Raw genomic sequence first — 17,834 nt, 5'->3', positions numbered from 1 at the left:
CCGTCGCCTCGCGAAGAGTGTGTGCGTGCGCATGCGCGTCGGCCGCGGCGCTGTGTGCGGGGGCGCATGCGCGGGAGTGAGAGGCGGCTCCATGTTCACCCTTTTACTAAGGAAGAAAAAAAAAAATATCTGCTATGTGTGGCGTGGGGAGTAGCACCGAGGTAGCCGGCCGCCCCGGCCGCGGAGGGCGGGCGGGCGGTGTCCGGCGGGGCGGTCCCCCTGCAGCCGGGCGCTCAGGCCGCGCGTCCACGCCGCAGCCGGCGGCCAGGCCTCGCCTGCGGGCTGGGCCCCGCGCTCCCGCCCTCCAGACCCCGCCCCGCGGCCGCGCCCGCCGTCTTGTTTCCTTCTGTCCCAGGCCGGGCCTCCATCTCGGTGTCTGCGCTGTTAAGTCGCTGCTGGCGCTACCGCAGGAGCCGCCGCCGGCTTGGAGTCCTCGAAGGCGAAGGCGGGAGCCGGCCGGCGGGCGTGAACTGTGCGCCGCCCGCGATCGCGCCGAGGAGCGGGGCCTGTGCCGAGGGGCGGGGCCTGCGCGCGGACAGTCCGTGCCGAGGGGCGGGGCCTGTGCGCGGACAGTCCGTGCCGAGGGGCGGGGCCTGTGCGCGGACAGTCCGTGCCGAGGGGCGGGGCCTGTGCGCGGACAGTCCGTGCCGAGGGGCGGGGCCTGTGCGCGGACAGTCCGTGCCGAGGGGCGGGGCCTGCGCGCGGACAGTCCGTGCCGAGGGGCGGGGCCTGTGCGCGGACAGTCCGTGCCGAGGGGCGGGGCCTGTGCCGAGTCCGCGATCGCGCCGGCCGTGCCGCCCCCGCCGTCCCCTGCTCCGCGCAGGTGCGGCCGCGCTCAGCTCTCAGCTCTCCTTGAGGACGTTGATCTTGGCGCAGATCTTGAGCGCGGGCCCCAGCTTGATGTTCATGGCGCTCATGAGGTGCTCCTCCTTGAGCAGCAGCAGCGCCTGCCCGTCGATCTCCTGCGAGCGGAACTCCTCCGCGATGTCCTGGCAGCCTGCGGGCGGGCACGGGGCGGGCGCAGGCGCAGAGCGTCAGGCCGGGGGGGGGGGGGGGGGAGGCAGACGCGCATGCGCCCCGGGCCTCGCCCCGCCGCCCACCCTCGCTCCCGCCACACAAAGGGGCGCGCCCTCACGCAGCCGCCGCTCGGGAGGCGCAGGTCTGGGGCGCGCCCGGAGCCCGGATGAGGGGGGGGGGGTCCCCACCTTGCAGGGACGCGATGAACTCGTACACCTCCTCCACGCTCCAGCGGCTGGGGTTGGCGGGCAGGAAGTCGGGGTGCGCGCCCAGCCGCTCGGGCGTGGGGGGCGCGGCCAGGCCGCCGCTCAGCTCGCGCTCGCCGTGGCCGGGCCGGGGCGGCGGCCCGGGGGACGTGGGCGACAGCGCCTCGTCGTAGCTCGAGTTGTCCGAGCCGCGACTCGAGTCCTCCTGGCCCTGCGGGGGGGAGGCGGAGTGCGGGGGGGGGGGGGGTGAGTGCGGGGCAGCGCGGGGGGGAGGGCGGAGTGCGGGGGGGGGGTGAGTGCGGGGCAGCGCGGGGGGGAGGGTGGAGTGCGGGGGGGGGTGAGTGCGGGGCAGCGCGGGGGGGAGGGTGGAGTGCGGGGGGGGGTGAGTGCGGGGCAGCGCGGGGGGGAGGGTGGAGTGCGGGGGGGGGGTGAGTGCGGGGCAGCGCGGGGGGGAGTGGGGGGAGGGAGGAGGGCGGGGACAGCGCGGGGGCGGGGGACGGGGAGAGGGCGGGCCCTCCGGTGGGCGCGTAAGCAAGGTGCGCACACGTGCTGTACGTGCAGCACGTGCTGTACGTGCAGGTTAGGCGTGCACGCGCGCGCACGTTCGCGTGGGAGCAGGGGCCGGCAAGCCCGGGAGACGCGTCTCCAGCGACCGCGGCAGCGCAGGTGGCGCCGCGCCGGCCTTGAGCGCCCAGGCCGCGGGCTCAGGCCCCAGGGCGGACGGCGCGCGCATGCGCACACGCCCGCGGGGCGCGCTCACCCGGTGGCGCTTGCCCTGGATCTTGGCGCGCGCCAGGTCGGAGGAGCTGCGGCGGGGCCCGCGCCGGCGCACGCGGGCGTAGCTGGCCTCCTGGAACTCCTTCATCTTTTTCCTCTTCAGCCGGAACTGGTGGCTGCAGCTCACGTTGTACCTGCGGTGGCGAGGGCGGCCTCCCAGTGAGCCCCACGGGAGCCCACCGCGGGGGCGGGGCCGCCGGGGAGGGGCGGGGCCGCCGGGGAGGGGGCTGTCTGGAAGGGGCGGGACCTCGGCGGGAGAGGCGGGGCCTCGGCGGGAGGGCGGGGGCTGTCGGGGAGGGGCGGGGCCTCGGCGGGAGGGCGGGGGCTGTCGGGGAGGGGCGGGGCCTCGGCGGGAGGGCGGGGGCTGTCGGGGAGGGGAGGGGCGGGGCCTGGGAGGGGCAGAGCCTCAGCGGGGAGGGGCGGGGCTGTCGGGGAGGGGCAGAGCCTCGGCGGGGAGGGGCGGGGCTGTCGGGGAGGGGCGGGGCCGCCGGGGAGGGCGGGGGCTGTCGGGGAGGGGCGGGGCCGCCGGGGAGGGGAGGGGCCTGGGAGGGGCTGTCGGGGAGGGGCGGGGCCTCGGCGGGAGGGGCGGGGCGGGCGCCGTCACCTCTTGGCGCAGGTCATGGAGCAAAACCTCTTGGAGCCGCGGAACTGCTCTGCGGGCGCGAACTTGCCGCAGTACTCGCACTTGAGCAGGTTGGCCTTCTTGTCCGGCTCTGCAAGGCACACCGGCCCGTGGAGAACCCGCGCCGCCCGCCCGGCCCGAGCTCGAAGCTCCGTGCCGATGCGTCCGCGCCCCTGTCGTCCCGGCCCCCCAGCCACGCGCGCGGCTGCGATCTGAGGACCGCGGTTCGAGCCCAGCCCGGCACACTGGAAGGGCGGTGCGGCGGCCACGCGAGGCAGCAAGGCCCGGAGTTCGAGTCCCGGGCAGAACAGAGCAAAACAAGCCAGAAACCCGGCCCGACCCCGGCCCGAGCCGCCGCGGGCCTCGCGCCCCCCACCCCCACCCCATCGGCAAAAGGGGCGCGGGGAGCCCGCGGGGCCGGCGGGCTCGGCAGCGCACGCCTGCAAGCCCGGAGACTCGGGAGGCGGAGGCGGAGGCGGAGGCTCCGGGTTCAAGCCCAGCCTGAGCTCTGCCGTGATCAGCGGCGCGGGCGGGCGCGGCACTCACCCGCCGAGGGGCTGTCCCCGCCCAGGGCGCCCCCCGCAGGGCTCTCGCCCAGCGCCGGCGGGAGGCCCGTCTGCAGCGCCTTCTCAGACTCCTTCAGCAGCTGCGAGCACGCCACCTGCCGAGGGTCTGGGTGAGGGAGGCCCGCCCGGCCCCTCGGAGCCCCCGACCCGACCCCGACCCGGCCAGCGTGCCCCCGCCGCAGGGAGGCCGGGCTGGGCCAGACATGACCCGGCAACAGCTGGGGCTGCAGGCGGGGCCGGGCGGCAGAGCGCCCGCTGACCGCGGAGGGCGGCGCGGAGGGAGGTCCGTGCCAAGGCCTCGCTCCAGCGGCTCCACGCCCGGCATCCCCGCTGCGGGGCCGAGAACGGAGGGCGGCGGTTCAAAGCCAGCTCCGGCAGGAAAGCCCAGGAGCCTCAGCTCCACTTAGCAAAAAGCCAGGAATGAGGTGCGGTTCCAGGGGTACCGCGCCCGCCCTGCGTGAGCAAGCCTAACACGAGAGCGGGGCACCGGTCCCTGTCCCCGCTCAGGGCCCGAGGCCCCGCCCACCCATGGGGCCCCGCCCACCAAGGAAAGCCCCGCCCAGGCCCCGCCCTCACCGGGAACGGCTCCGCCCACCCAAGGAAAGCCCCGCCCACGCCCTGCCCTCCATAGGAAAGGCCCGCCCAGGCCCCGCCCTCCCGGGAGGCCCCGCCCAGGCCCCGCCCTCACCGGGAACGGCTCCGCCCCCTCCTGGATGACGAAGCCCTCGATGATGTGGGTGAGGATCTGCGGCTTGACGATGGCCTGCGGCGGCCGCGAGTCCCCGGCCGGCCGCGGCACCAGCGCCAGCGAGGGCGGCGGCGCGGGGGCGGCGGGGCCGAGGCCGAGGCCCGCCAGCTCCGGGTCGCCGCCCGCCGCGGCCTCCGCCTTCTCTGCAGGAGGAGCCAGGGCGGCGGTCAGGGCCGCGCCCCGCCCGCGTCCCCCCACCCCAGGCCCAAGGGGACGGACACTGACCTCCCAGGCCCAGGCCCAGGCCCAGGCCGCCCTTGTCCTCCGCGCGCCCCGGCAGCGCCGCCCGCTCCTCCTCGCCCTCGGCCTTGCGCTTCAGCGCCAGCGACGGCGCCTTCACCTGCGGAGCCAAGAGCCGCTCAGTGCGCATGCGCACCCACCCCTGCGCCGCCTCCACCCGCACACCTGACACCCCCACACCTGACACCCCCACACCCGACACCCCCGCCCTACACCCCCACTGCACACCCGACACCCCCGCACCCGACACCCCCGCCCTACACCCCCACTGCACACCCGACACCCCCGCACCCGACACCCCCGCCCTACACCCCCACTGCACACCCGACACCCCCGCACACCTGACATCCCCACCCGCACACCCGACACCCCCACACCCGACACCCCCGCCCTGCACCCCTACTGCACACCTGACACCCCCACACCTTACACACACCTTACACCTCAGTCCCACACCCGACACCCCCGCCCTACACCCCAGTCCCACACCTTACACCCCCACACCTGACACTCCCGCCCTACACCCCAGTCCCACACCTTACACCCACACCCACACCTGACACCCCCACACCCACACCTTACACACTCCCACCCGCACACCCCTCCACTCACCCCCACACCCACCGCAACCTCTCCACGCGCACACCCCTCCGCTGCGCACAGCCCCCATCTGCACCGGCCGCAGCGCCTCCTCCGTGGGACTTAAGCGGGACCAGACGGCGCCCGTCACCGGCCACGGCGAGGCCAGGGCGGCTGCGCGACCCGGGCGCCGAGTGACGAGGCTGAGCTCGGTTCCTAAGCGGACAAGCGGCCCCGCCACGCCACGCCACGCCACGCCACGCCCCGCCAACGCCACGCCACGCTACGCCTCCCCGCCACGCCACGCCCCGCCTCCCCGCCCAGCACCCGCCTCCCCGCCCAGCACCCGCCTCCCCGCCACGCCACGCCCCGCCTCCCCGCCCAGCACCCGCCTCCCCGCCACGCCACGCCCCGCCTCCCCGCCACGCCACGCCCCGCCTCCCCGCCCAGCACCCGCCTCCCCGCCCAGCACCCGCCTCCCCGCCCAGCACCCGCCTCCCCGCCACGCCACGCCCCGCCTCCCCGCCCAGCACCCGCCTCCCCGCCACGCCACGCCCCACCTCCCCGCCACGCCACGCCCCACCTCCCCGCCACGCCACGCCCCACCTCCCCGCCACGCCACGCCCCACCTCCCCGCCACGCCACGCCACGCCTCCCCGCCACGCCACGCCCCGCCTCCCCGCCCAGCACCCGCCTCCCCGCCCAGCCCCGTACCCCCGCCACGCCACGCCTCCCCGCCCAGCACCCGCCTCCCCGCCCAGCCCCGTCCCCCCGCCACGCCACGCCTCCCCGCCCAGCACCCGCCTCCCCGCCACGCACGCGCCGCGCCCAGCCCCCGCCCTCGGCGCCCCGCCCCGCTCCGCCCGGCCCCGGCCCGCAGGAGGCTGAGCGCGGGTCTCGGCAGCCCGGCCGGGGCGCCCCGCGCCTCTCATCTCCAGAACCCCAGAACCGGACGTGGCGCCGGCTCGTGCTAACGGGGAGGGCCGCGCGCAGGCCGAGCTCAAGCCAGCCCCAACCAGGCCCCGCACGAGCGAGCGCGGCGGCTGGCGGCGGGCGTGCGTGCGTGCGTGCGTGCGTGCGTGCGGGGCTCACTCACCGGCAGGTGCGCGGGCTGCAGGTAGAAGGCGGCGGCGGCGGCGGGGGCCCCGGGCGGCGTGGGCGCGGGCTGCGCGCGCTCCTGCGGCGGGCCGGGCGCGGGCGCCTGCGCGGAGGGCGGCGAGGCGGCGGCGAGCGCGGGCCCGGGCGGGCCGGGGCCGGGCGGGCCGCGGGCGGCGGGCACGGCGGCCGCCAGCTGCGCCAGGCCGAGAGCCTGCGCGTGCGCGGGCCCCGGCTGCCGCGCGCCCACCACCTGCACGGGGATGTGCGGGGCGGCGGCGGCGGCGGCGGCGGCGGGCGGCTTGGCGGCGCCGGGCGCGGGCGGCTTGGGCGGCGCGGCGGGCTTGGCCTGGATGGGCACCGGCGCCTTGGCGTCAGGCAGCGGCGGCAGCGGCGCGGCCTGCAGCATGGGCTGCACCACCAGCGTCTGCGTCTGCGTCTGCGCCTGCGCGGGCGGCGGCGGCGGCGGGGGCTGCGCCTGCGCGGGCGGCGCGCCGGGCGGCGCGGGGGGCAGCGGCGGGGGCTGCGGGGAGGCCACGGCCGGGGCCTGCGGCGGCTGCAGCTGCAGGTGCGTGGCCGTGTGCAGCAGCTGCGACTGGCGGTGCTGGAACTGCTGCTGGTGGTGGATGGCGATCTGCTGCTGGATCACCACCTGCTTCTGCTGCAGGTGGATCTGCTGCTGCCGCTGGATCAGCGAGTGCGGCTGGATCTGCGTGTACGTGGCTGCGGGGGGGGGGGGGGGGACGGTCAGGATCGCACACACCCCACCCCGCCCACCCCCAGCTCCAGCGTCCACGGACACTGCGCACGGCGGCCCTCCCGGGCCCCACCACGCACACCACGCACACTTCAATCTACAGCCGGGCGCCTGGCCCCCGCCGGCCACCCCCGCGACGCGGGAGGCTGAGATCGGAGGATCGCGGGTCAAGGCCGGCCCACGCGGGGAAGTCCGCGAGCCTCTGATCTCCCACGAACCCCCAGAAAACCGGGAGTGGAGCCGTGGCCCAAGTGGTAGAGCGCCCGCCTTGAGCTGAAGAGCCGAGGGACAGCGCCCAGGCCCTGAGTTCAAGCCCCACGACCAAGGAAAAAAAGTACACATGTTAAACGTTGGGCGCCGTGGCTCACACTGGTAAGTAATCCCAGCTACTCCGGAGGCGGAGCTCTGAGAGGCCGCAGGAAGCCAGCCCGGGCAGGCCCATCCCTGAGGCTCTGATCGCCAGTGAACCAGCAAAAGAAGCTGGAAGCAGAACTGTGGTTCACGCGGTAGAGCGCTCAAGTCTTTTTTTTTTTTTTTTAATCTTTTTGCCAATCTTGGAGCTTGAACTCAGGGCCCTGGCGCTGTCAGGGCGGGCACTCTACCACTTGAGCCATAGCGCCACTTCGGGGTTTTTCTGAGTTTACTGGGAGCTGAGGGTCTCACAGACTTTCCTACTTTTGGCTGGCCTCGGATCTCAGCCTCCGGAGTAGCTAGGGTTGCAGGTGTGAGCACTTAAAGCACAGAGGGCTCCGGAACAGTGCCTGCGCCTTGAGTTCCGGCCCCAGGACCAGCACAGGACCACCCCAACGGACAGGGCAGCCCGCCGCAGCGCGGTCCGTCCCGGTGTGGTCAGCGCCTGCCCGGCCCTAGGCCCACGCCCCGCAGGGAGGGCGCGGGCTCACTCACTCACCGGAGCTGATGAGGGTCTGGCTGGGCGCGGGCGTGGCCGTGCGGGTCAGGTTCACGCCGACGCTCTGCGGGCCGCCCCCGTCCCCCTCGGCCTTCTTGGCAGCCGCGCTGTCCGCCTCGGTCTGGCTGCCCTGGCTCATGGTGACGGTCTGGGCCGCGGGCAGGGGCTGCACCACCCCGGTGCCCTTCCTGGCGCAGCCGCCCCCGGCCAAGGCGGACGAGGGCAACGGGCCCAAGCCCCCGGGGGCCTGGCCGCCCGCCCCGAGGCCCAGGGACCCGGGCAGGCCGCTCGCGCCACCGCCGCCGGCCTGGCTGAGGTTCACGGACTGGCCCGAAGGCCCCGAAGCGGCCTGGGCCACGGCCAGGGCCTGGCTGGAGGCCTGGGACAGCGCCGACGCCGGGGAGGCCCCGGGGGCCACGGCCTGGGGCGCGGGGCCTGGCATCTGGGCCCTGGGGGCTGAGGCCTGCTGCGCTCTCACCGCCAAGTTCTGCACCTGGAACATATTTGCACACGGGCCTTTGCTCAGCCGCTCACACCTGCAGTCCAGCCCACTCAGGAGGCTGCCGGGAAGATCGCGGTTCACAGCCAACCAGGCTGGCGAGCCTGTGTGAGTCTCATCTCCCAGGAGCCCTCCAAGAGTCGGGAGTGGAGGCGTGCCTCCGGGAAGTACTAGACCCCCGGCCGTGAGTGAACAAGCTTTAAGGGGACAGCACCTAGGCCCTGAGTTCAAGTCCTAGCACCAGCACAAAAAAATAAAGCAACATTCTCCAGATGGACATTATGTGAGGGAATCCTACTCTTCTCTCTGAAATGAAAGCAGCGTGGGAAAGGGATCCACGCACTGCAGGGGTTGGGAATGGGACAGGGAGGAAGTAAGAAAGAGAAGGAAACACAGGGAAGAGGAAAGGAAAAAGGAAATTGATGGGAGAGAAGCAAAGGGAAAAGGAAAGAGAAAGGAAAAGGAAGGAGAAGGGGAAGGAAAGGAAAAGGGGAAAGGAGAAAAGGAAAAGGAAAGGAAAGGGGGAAGGGAAGGAGAAGAAAAGGAAAAGGGGAAAGGAGAAGGAAAGGAAAGGAAAAAAGAGAAGGAAGAGAAAGAAAGGAACACAGTGAAAAGGGAAAGGAAAGGGACAAGAAAAAGGCAGGAAAGGAATGGACAGTGGCAGGAAAGGAGAAGGAGAAGGGGAAGGGAGGACGGGGAGGAGGGAGAGCAGCGGAAGCGGTGGCGGAAGCGGTGGCGGGAGGCGGGCGCCGGCCAGCAGGGCCGCCACTGACCTGGTCGGGGTCTGCGTGGACTCCGGGCGACGGGGCGGCCGGGGCCGAGGGCACCTCCTGCTGCACCGCGGCCACCGCCCCGTTGGGCATCAGGATGAGCTGGGAGGCGAGAGGCACATTCCGACCCAGGGTCCGGTTTACCTGTAACAGGTTCCCCAGCTGTGGCTGACAAGGAGAGCAGGAAGGGGGGTAAAGGAGCCGGAAGCAGCGAGAAGACAAGGCTCCCGCCTGTCCCCCCAGCCCCTCAGGAGGCTGAGAGCTGAGGATCACAGTTCAAAGCCAGCCCGGGCAGCAAGAGTCCATGAGATCCTTAGCTCCCGTGAACCAGCAAAAGGCCAGAAGTGCAGCTGTGGCTCAAGTAGTAGAGCACTAACCAACTAACTTTGATTCAAGCCCCAGTACTGGCACTGAAAAAAAAAGATTTTGTACTCGAGCCCTAAGTTTAAATGTTAGACGACCTTTCACACTAAGGGCGAATCTTCTAGCAATATAATCCTGGAGCCCCGCTACACATACCAGGGGTCACTAAGTATCTGGGTAAACAGAGGTAAAGAAAACAGCTTTCAGCCAGGCGCTGGTGGCTCGTGCCTGTCATCCCAGATACCCAGAGGATCTGAGGATCCCGGTTCAAAGCCAGCCTGGAGCAGGGAAGCCTGCGAGATTATCTCCAATGAGAACGGGAAGAGGCGCTGTGGCTCAAGGGGTAACACGCTGGCCTGGAGCTGAAGAGCTGAGGGACAGCGCCCAGGCCCAGAGTTCAAGACCCAGGATCAGCATTTTAAAAAAGCTCTGCAGCTTGGAGGCTGGTGCCCATGGCAGGCTGGCTTCCTTCCCCACACCAGAAACAAACAGCTAAGGAAGCGTCAAAGAGCTGTCGCTCAACCCTTGAGCAGCGAAAGCAGGATGCGAACCCACGGCCCTGGCCCAGGCCGGTTGTGACACTTACCCGCAGGTACATCTGGGCCTGGGACTGGTTCAGCGGGGGGGACGTGGTGTTGCCCAACAGCACAGACTGGGTCAGGGTGGTGGCACTGGGCGAGCTCACGCTCTGGGATCGGCTGATGAGCTGGGCGGCCGACGTGGTGGCCACGTTCATCTGTGAGGCACACCAAGAAAACCGGTCAAAGGAAAGGTGAAGCCAGGCGCTGTGGTGCACGCCTGTCATCCCAGCTACCCCGGAGGCTGAGATCCGAGGCCAGGCTGTGAATCTCTCGCCTCCAAAAACCCGGAAAGAAAGCTGTGGCTCAAGTGGTGGAGCGCCAGCCTTGAGGGGGTGGAAGGGAAAAACCTAAAAGAAAGACCAAGGTCCTGAGTTCAAGTCCCAGTATAGGCACAAAAGGAGGGGGGAGAAGCAAGAAATTTCCAAGCTAGCTTAGTAAACATGGTGAGATCAACATTCTGAGAGGAGCCGGGCAAGGCAAATATCAGGGAGGAGGCCAGGTGGGAGGGGAACTCACGGAGGCCTGGGTGGTGGAGGCCTGCTGCGGCTGCACGGTGCTGGGGTTCGGGGAGCTGGCCTGGCGGCTGGCAGCGATCGTGGCCTGTGAGGGGAGACGGAGGGAGACGTGAGGAGCAGCCTCGTCTCCCTGATAGCACTCACAGCACAGTCCTTCCGGACAGGGAAACACACACCCACTACCGCAGCAGCGCAGGTCCGCACAGGCCAAGCCCGGCCGCTGCGCACAGGGCCCGGGGCCCGCCGGCCGCCCGGCTCCCATGTCTCACCCGAGTCCACCAGGAGCTACGGCCAGAACACAGCCAGCTCACTCAAGTGCACGCGAGTCGTGTGCACACCTGCGTGTGTGCCAAGAAGCAACACAAGCTGTGGGCTTCAGTAATTTTATGTGTGTCCATTCACAGTATATCATAGACATTATATGACTATTAAACAATGGGTACCTTACAGATACAGGCGTACGATATAGGTAGATGTGCTAGTATATACGTAGCATAAACATACACTACAGCAGCTAGTACAGGTACCAGAGCATATCACAGACATACTATAAACGTACTATACTGTAGACGTACGATAGATACATATACACTATATACAGTACATATACACTATATTACATATGCTCCATCTGTAATACAGATACACTACATATACTAAATGTATGCTCTGTACTATAGATATTTACACTGTATCTAGAAACATATACACCAGATCTATAGTATATAGATATACTGTAGAATACATAGTATTTATAAATAGATTTACTACTGTCTATATACAGTGTTTAGTATATATTTATATATACTATATGCTTACAGTGTATCATAGATTTATAGTAAGCATAGGAAACATATATGTATGTCAAACTACACATAGTATAGACGTATAGTAAATATACATTACTGTATAAGTATGTATATTTAAACAGTATATATTTAACACATATACTATGTATTTAGTATATATTTATACTAGTAAATACATTTATCAGTTGGGTGCTGGTGGCTCACGCCTGTCATCCTAGCTACTCAAGAGGCTGAGATCTGAGGATTACGGTTCAAAGCCAGCCCAGGCAGGAAAGTCCATGAGATTCTTCCATCCAATAAACCACCAGAAATCAGAAGTGGTGCTGTGGCTCAAGTGGTAGAGCACCAGCCTTGAGCTGAAGAGCTCAGGGACAGCACCTAGGCCCAGAGTTTAAGCCCCACGACCGACAAAAATAAATAAATAAATAAATAAAAATACATTTATGGGGCTGGGATGTAGCTCAGTGGCAAAGCACTTGCCTAGCAAGTGCAACATCCTGGGTTCGATCCCCAGCACCAAAAAAAAGACCAAAAAAAATACAGTTAAAAAAAAATACATTTATGTGTACTGTAAATTTGTTCTGTACACTATAATTTATATCACTTATAGTACTTCATGTATGTAGTATATATAGTTCATTTATAGTATATCCTACATATAGCACAGTATACTGTATTATATACTGTACATTATGTATATATACCTATTGCTGGAGATGCTATGAATCCTTATGTGTACACTTGTACTTCAGTTTGGACTCGCCACACTTCAAGTGCTCAAGAGCTACATGCAGAACTCGGCCCGGAGCTCACACCGGTCATCCTAGACACTCAGGAGGCCACAGGTTCAATGCCAGCCAAGGCAGACAAATCCAAGACGCTTACCTCCAATCAGCCAGCTAAAAAGCTGCAAGTGGGGGTGTGGCTCAGGTGGTAGAGCACCAGCCTTGAGTGAAGAAACTCAAGAGACAGCGCCCAGGCCCCAAGTTCTGGCAGATGTGTGTGAGCGCGTGCGCACACAGCACACACACACACACACACATTCTCTCTCTCCACGTGGTTAGTGGCAGCCATACTGCACACCCCAGATCTTCATCAGTCATTCAACCATTACAAGGTGACTCTCCCATTTTTGGGTGCTGATCCTGGGACTTGAACTCAGGGCCTGGGCGCTGTCCCTGAGCTCTTTCACTCACGGCTGGCGCTCAACCACTTGAGCCACAGCACCACTTCCGGTTTTCTGGGTTCATGGGAGATAAAAGAGGCTCATGGCCTTTCCTGCTCGGGCTGGCCTCGAACCACGATCCTCAGATCTCAGCCTCCTGAGTAGCTGGGATGACAGGGGTGCGCACAGCACCTTCCAGCTGCACCAGCAGCCATGGAGCTCCTCCACTTCTTAACCTGGAGGATGGACAGCTCCGGGTGGGCAGAAGGCCCTGGCATGGTCACGTGCCCGCTCCCTCCCTCCCTCCCTCCCTCCCGCGCATGCTCACCTGCTGGACGGCGGCCAGACTGTGCAGCTGCGCGTTGCTCAGCTGCTGCTGCAGCATGAATTGGTGGAAGTACTGCGCGGCGTTGGGCTGCCGCTGCAGAGCCTGCAGCGCCTGCGAAAACAGACAGACAGCATGCGAGACTCAGGGCGGATCGTCCACGGACAGGACCCAAGGACAAGACCGGGCCCAGCACGCCGGGCTCTGGCTCTCCGCCACTCCCTGTAATCTTGGAAGGAGGCAGAGGAACGGAGGAGACGGGAGACTGTACTCCATGTGGCCTGACCCTCTTCCTGTTCCAACTCCTAAGTCCTGATCACCTGCCAGGAACTGGGCATTGAGGGATAAATAGGATCTCATAGGCAAATGAGGGAAAGTCAGGTGGGCGCGCGGCTCCCAGCTGGAATCCTAGAAGGCAGGAGCTGAGACTGGGGGATCAACTGGGCAGAGAAAGCCAAGAAGAGACTCTTCGCTCCAATTCACCAGCAAAAATCACACATGGAGGTGTGGCTCAAGTGGTAAAGCACTAGCCTCAAGTGAGAAAGTCAAGCGAGAGTATTAATGCCCTGAGTTCAAGCTCCAGAAAACGAAGGAAGGAAGGAAGGAAGGAGAGAAAGGAAGGGAGGAAGGAGGGAAGGATGAATCCAGGGAAGGAAGGAAAGACAAAAGGAAAAGAAGAGAAAGGAAGGAAAAGAAAAATGAAGACTAGCTTCTAAAGAATTCACTCACGCCCGTCATCCCAGCTACTCAGGAGGCTGAGATCTGAGGATCGCAGTTCAAAGCCAGCCCAGGCAGGAAAGTCCAGGAGTCTCTTATCTCCAATGAACCCCCAGAAAACTGGAAGTGGCGCTGTGGCTCAAGGGGTAGAGCGCCAGCCTTGAGCTGAAGAGCTCGGGGACAGTGCCCAGGCCCTGAGTTCAAGCCCCACGACCGACAATAGGTGAATTTTCAACTAGTTGGAGTTGTCAGGTTTCTACAGCATCGTGCTAACCGATTGTTTATATAAACACCATTCAAAGTCCATTTTATCTGCTTTGTATGTGCCGGTCCTGGGGTTTGAACTCAGGGCCTGAGCGCTGTGCTGTCCCTGGGCTTTTTTTTTCCTTTTTCTTTCTTTCTCAAGGCCGACGCTCTACCACTTGAACCACAGCCTCGCTTGCAGCTTTTTGATGGATCGTCTCACAGATTCTCCTGGGCTGGCTTTGAACCACGATCCTCCTATCTCAGCCTCCCGAGGATCCCGGATCACACACACACACACACACACACACACACACACACACACACACACACACACACTTCCTGGCAACTTCTCAAGAGGCTGCAGCTGGGCGGGCCCTGACCCGACTGCTGGGAAGAAATGGAGGGGGACCCCCCTACGTCCCCCCAACTCATGGCACCCACCTGCACCGCCTGCCGCTCATACAGGGACATCTGTGCGATCTGGGGCCGGGAGCTGCTGCCCGAGCTGGCACCGTTGCTGGCAGAGCTGGAATTCTGCTCGCTCTCCGTCTCCATGATAGAGGTGTGCGGTGCCCGGGGATGCGGCTCCACCTCAACTCCTACATGGGAAGAACACCAAATCCACTTTACTCCTGGCTCCCAGACAGATCCTTCGGGGTTGTTTTGTTTTCTGTAGCTGTGCTGGGACTTGAACTCAAGGCTCAGGAACTGTTCCTTTGAACTTTTTTTATTTTTTGCTCAAGGATGGTGCTCTACCACTTGAGCCACACCTCCACTTCTGGCTTTTTGCTGGTTACGTGGAGATAAAAGAGTCTCACTGGCTTTCCTGCCCAGGCTGGCTTGGAGGCGTGATCCTTCAGACCCCAGCCTCCTAAAAAACTGGGATTACAGGTGTGAGCACCAGCTCCCGATTTATCTTTCAGGCTCCTGATAGGGGAGTTTCCCTGGTTAATCTCAAAGTTATTCCAGACCTTGCAGTAGAGCCCAGAACTCCCAGGATGCAATACAATCACACAGCCACATTCAGTCCCATCCACCTTGGAAAAGGAATCATTGTCTCAAAAGGCATCATTTGGTGGGCAGGGAGGGACTGGTGGTTCACGCCTGTAATCCCAGCTACTCAAGAGGAGGAGAGCTGAGGATCACAATTCAAAGACTCTTCTCTCCAATCAACCACCAGAAAACCCGAAGTGGTGCTGGAGCTCAAGTGGTAGAATGCTCACTTTGAACTGAAGAGCTGAGGAACAGCGCCCAGGCCCAGAGTTCAAACCCCACGACCGACAGAAAAGAAAGAAAAAAAAATCATTTTGATTTAGTCATTCTGGCTGTCATTTAAAAAGCAATAATAATAATTTAGCCAGGTGCTTTAACACTAACTACTCAGGAGGCTGCGAACTGAAGGCCACAGTTCAAAGCCAGCCTGGGCTGGAAAGTCCATGAGACTTTATCTCCAATGAACCAGCGAAATACTGGAAGGGGAGCGGTGGCTCAAGCAGCAGAGCACCAGACTTGAGCACAAAAGCTCACGTACAGTGCCCAGGCTCTGAGTTCAAGTCCCAAGACCAGCCCCCCCAAAAAGTGACAGTTTACTTTTTCTTACATTTTCCTATTTTGTGAAACTTAAAAGACGTTCATCGTAGTTTCTTCTTCTAAGACACTGGGCCACCAAGAAATACTAGATCACCAACACAGTCTTTGCTTTAAAATGTAAACGCAACCAAGAACATCCCTAAGAGATGCCACCACTTTTATTATTATTGTATCGTATTTTTATTATTTCTTATCTGTTATTTTACCTAAGAAACTGCATCCCAAACAAACAGGCTGTAAATAACAAATAACAAAGTAAATAACAAAGGAACAGGGCCGGTGGCACACGCCTGTAATCCCAACTATAGGAGGCTGAGATCTGACGATCGCAATTCAAAGTCTTATCTCCAATGAACCGCCAGAAAAACCGGAAGTGGCGCTGTGGCTCAAAGTGTTTGCAAACTGCCAGCCTTGAGCAAAAGAGCTCAGGGACAGTGTCCAGGCCCCTAGTTCAAGCCCCATGATTGGCAAAAGAAAATTAGCAATGAAACCCTTTGGTTTGGATCATGAAGTTGAGATTTGCTTTTATTTCCTTCCCAGTGTCATACTCCCCCCCTTCTTCCCTGCACCCCCAAGAACTCTATCCCCCCATCCCTTCAGCCTCATTAAAAAATCACTACCAACTTAGGGGACTTAATCCAAAAGGGAGCCAGAAAGAAATCTTCTCAGCCCCAGCTCCAATCTACCTGCTCCAAAAGATGCACTCAACAGACACAGACCCCTGAACCCTATCAATCAGCATGGGCAGAAAAAAGGGGGTTAAGGGTTCGCTTAGGAGACAGGAGCATCAAGGGGAATCATTCATTCCTTTCTCTAGACATCACCTCATCATTGTTGCTATCACTCATCAGCTCCCCCAAATTTCATTCTCCCCCACACACAAATTCAAATATGGAAATGAAGCTGGATTACAGACCAAGACCCCCCCAGAAGTCTATCCCCCCCCAAAAAAATGATCATCAATTATGGAAGCTATAAATCTATCCACAGATCAACACCACAGAGCGAAGGCAGGAAACTGGTGGGGAGGGAGAAAGAAGGGAACGGGTCAGAGTCAAACTAGAAAAGCAAAAAGCGCGGGCCTGCCGTGGCTGGGGGCGCAGGCCTGCCAGCTCCGCGCCACTCAGGTGGGCTGGAGATCCAGAGGATCACGGTTCACAGCCAGGCCGGGCGGGGAAAGTCCGGGGAGGCCTCCAGGGGGCCAAGAAGCTGGAAGTGGAGCCGTGGCGCGCGCGGTGGAGCCCCAGCCTTGAGGAGGGGGGGGGGAGACACAAATCGAGAGAGAAGTCGGGGACTCCAGGCCGCGAGTTCGAGGCCAGCCCGCACCAGAAAGTTGCCAGGAAGTGGAAAGGTCACCACGTGGGTGGGGTCCAGGCTGGGGGGGGGCGGGCCTGTCATCCGGGGTACTCCCCCGGGGCGGGGGGGAGGCTGAGGCCCGAGGATCGCGGTTCGAGGCCCGGCGCCGACCATCCGCGCCAGGGCCTGGGTTCAAGTCCCGGGACGGGCACAAAGGGGGGGAGGGGGCGCGGGGCGCAGAGAAAGGGCCCCCCGCCCCCGTTACCTCGGCTCCCGCGTCGAGGCGGGGGGCGTCCGCGCGCATGGGGCCGCGGCCGGGCGGGGTGTGCGCGGCGGGCGCCCCGCGCCGCTCCCCGCGCTCCGGGGAGGACCCGGCCGGGACGAGCGCCCGCAGCCCCGCCCCGCTCCGCTGCTGGCGTCCGGGCTGGCGCCGGGGCCGCTCACTTCCGGCCCGGGGCCCGCGGCGGTGGGCGCGGAGGGGGCGGGGCTGCGGGCCGGGGGCGCCGCGGCCGCGCGGGGGGAGGGGGCGGAGGTGCTTCCGGGGCAGCGGGCCCCGCCCCCGCCCCGCCCCCTCCGCGCGCCCGCTTCCTGCCGGCGCCCGTCGCCATGGCGACGCCGCTCCGGGGCCCGCCCCCGCCCGCCCGGGCGGCGCACGCGCAGGCGCAGGCGCTCCGGGGCCCGCCCCCTCCCGCCCGGGCGGCGCACGCGCAGGCGCAGGCGCTCCGGGGCCCGCCCCCTCCCGCCCGGGCGGCGCACGCGCAGGCGCAGGCGCTCCGGGGCCCGCCCCCTCCCGCCCGGGCGGCGCACGCGCAGGCGCACGCGCAGGCGCTCCGCGCTCGCCGGGGGCCGGCCTGCAGGGGACGCGCGCGCGCGCGCCGGGGTCGGTTTTTGTCTCCCTCCGTCCGGCTCCTTTGTGGGGTCGCGGGGGGCTGCGGGGTCTGAGCCGGGATTCCAGGCGGGCGCGGCGGAGGCGCCGCCAGCACCAAAGGAACCATCTGGAAGCCGGGGAGGCCGGGGGGGGGGGCGTGTGTTCACCTCCCCGGCTCCCACTCCCAGAAGGCGGGAAGGGAAATCGGGGACCCCCCAGCCCCCCCCACACACACACACAGTGACTTTCCCAAAGAAAGCAGAATCAGAACAGAACGGGGGAGGGGGAGAGGGGGGGCTGGGGGAGGGGGGCCGGGGGAGGGGGAGGGGGGGACCGGGGGAGAGGGGGGCTGGGGAGGGGGGCTGGGGGAGGGGGAGGGGGGACTGGGAGAGGGAGAGGGGGGCTGGGGGAGGGGGAGAGGGGGGGCTGGGGGAGGGGGGCAGGGGGAGGGGGAGAGCGGGGCTGGGGAAGGGGGAGGGGGCTGGGGGAGGGGGAGAGGGGGGGCTGGGGAAGGGGGAGAGGGGGGGCCGGGGAAGGGGGAGGGGGGCTGGGGGAGGGGGAGAGGGGGGCTGG

General features: G+C 65.0%; 1 protein-coding gene across 2 annotated transcripts; it reads right to left on the bottom strand.

Moving 5' to 3' along the window:
• Positions 1-88: 88 nt before the first annotated feature.
• Positions 89-16,725, bottom strand: LOC138835349 (polyhomeotic-like protein 1). Of its 2 annotated transcripts, none has more exons than XM_070033947.1 (15): positions 16,659-16,725; positions 13,949-14,106; positions 12,548-12,658; positions 10,247-10,330; positions 9,736-9,885; positions 8,790-8,954; positions 7,518-8,010; positions 5,852-6,573; positions 4,162-4,276; positions 3,877-4,079; positions 3,169-3,283; positions 2,605-2,713; positions 1,984-2,134; positions 1,206-1,434; positions 89-997 (listed from the first exon to the last, which is right to left on the bottom strand). In XM_070033947.1, the coding sequence occupies exons 2-15, from the start codon at positions 14,060-14,062 to the stop codon at positions 843-845; spliced, it is 2,916 nt and encodes a 971-aa protein (XP_069890048.1). In that variant the 5' UTR covers positions 14,063-14,106; positions 16,659-16,725; the 3' UTR covers positions 89-842. The 2 variants fall into 2 exon arrangements, with proteins under 2 accessions (XP_069890048.1, XP_069890049.1); XM_070033948.1 differs by having other exon boundaries at positions 8,790-8,930.
• Between the last annotated feature and the right edge of the window lie 1,109 nt (positions 16,726-17,834).

This window comes from Dipodomys merriami, unplaced genomic scaffold, assembly GCF_024711535.1.
Source record: "Dipodomys merriami isolate MVZ:Mamm:240054 unplaced genomic scaffold, mDipMer1.0.p SCAF_233, whole genome shotgun sequence".
Classification (NCBI taxonomy): Eukaryota; Metazoa; Chordata; class Mammalia; order Rodentia; family Heteromyidae; genus Dipodomys; species Dipodomys merriami.
The sequence above is the reverse complement of the archived record's forward strand: the minus strand, read 5'-3'. Positions and strand labels throughout refer to the sequence as shown.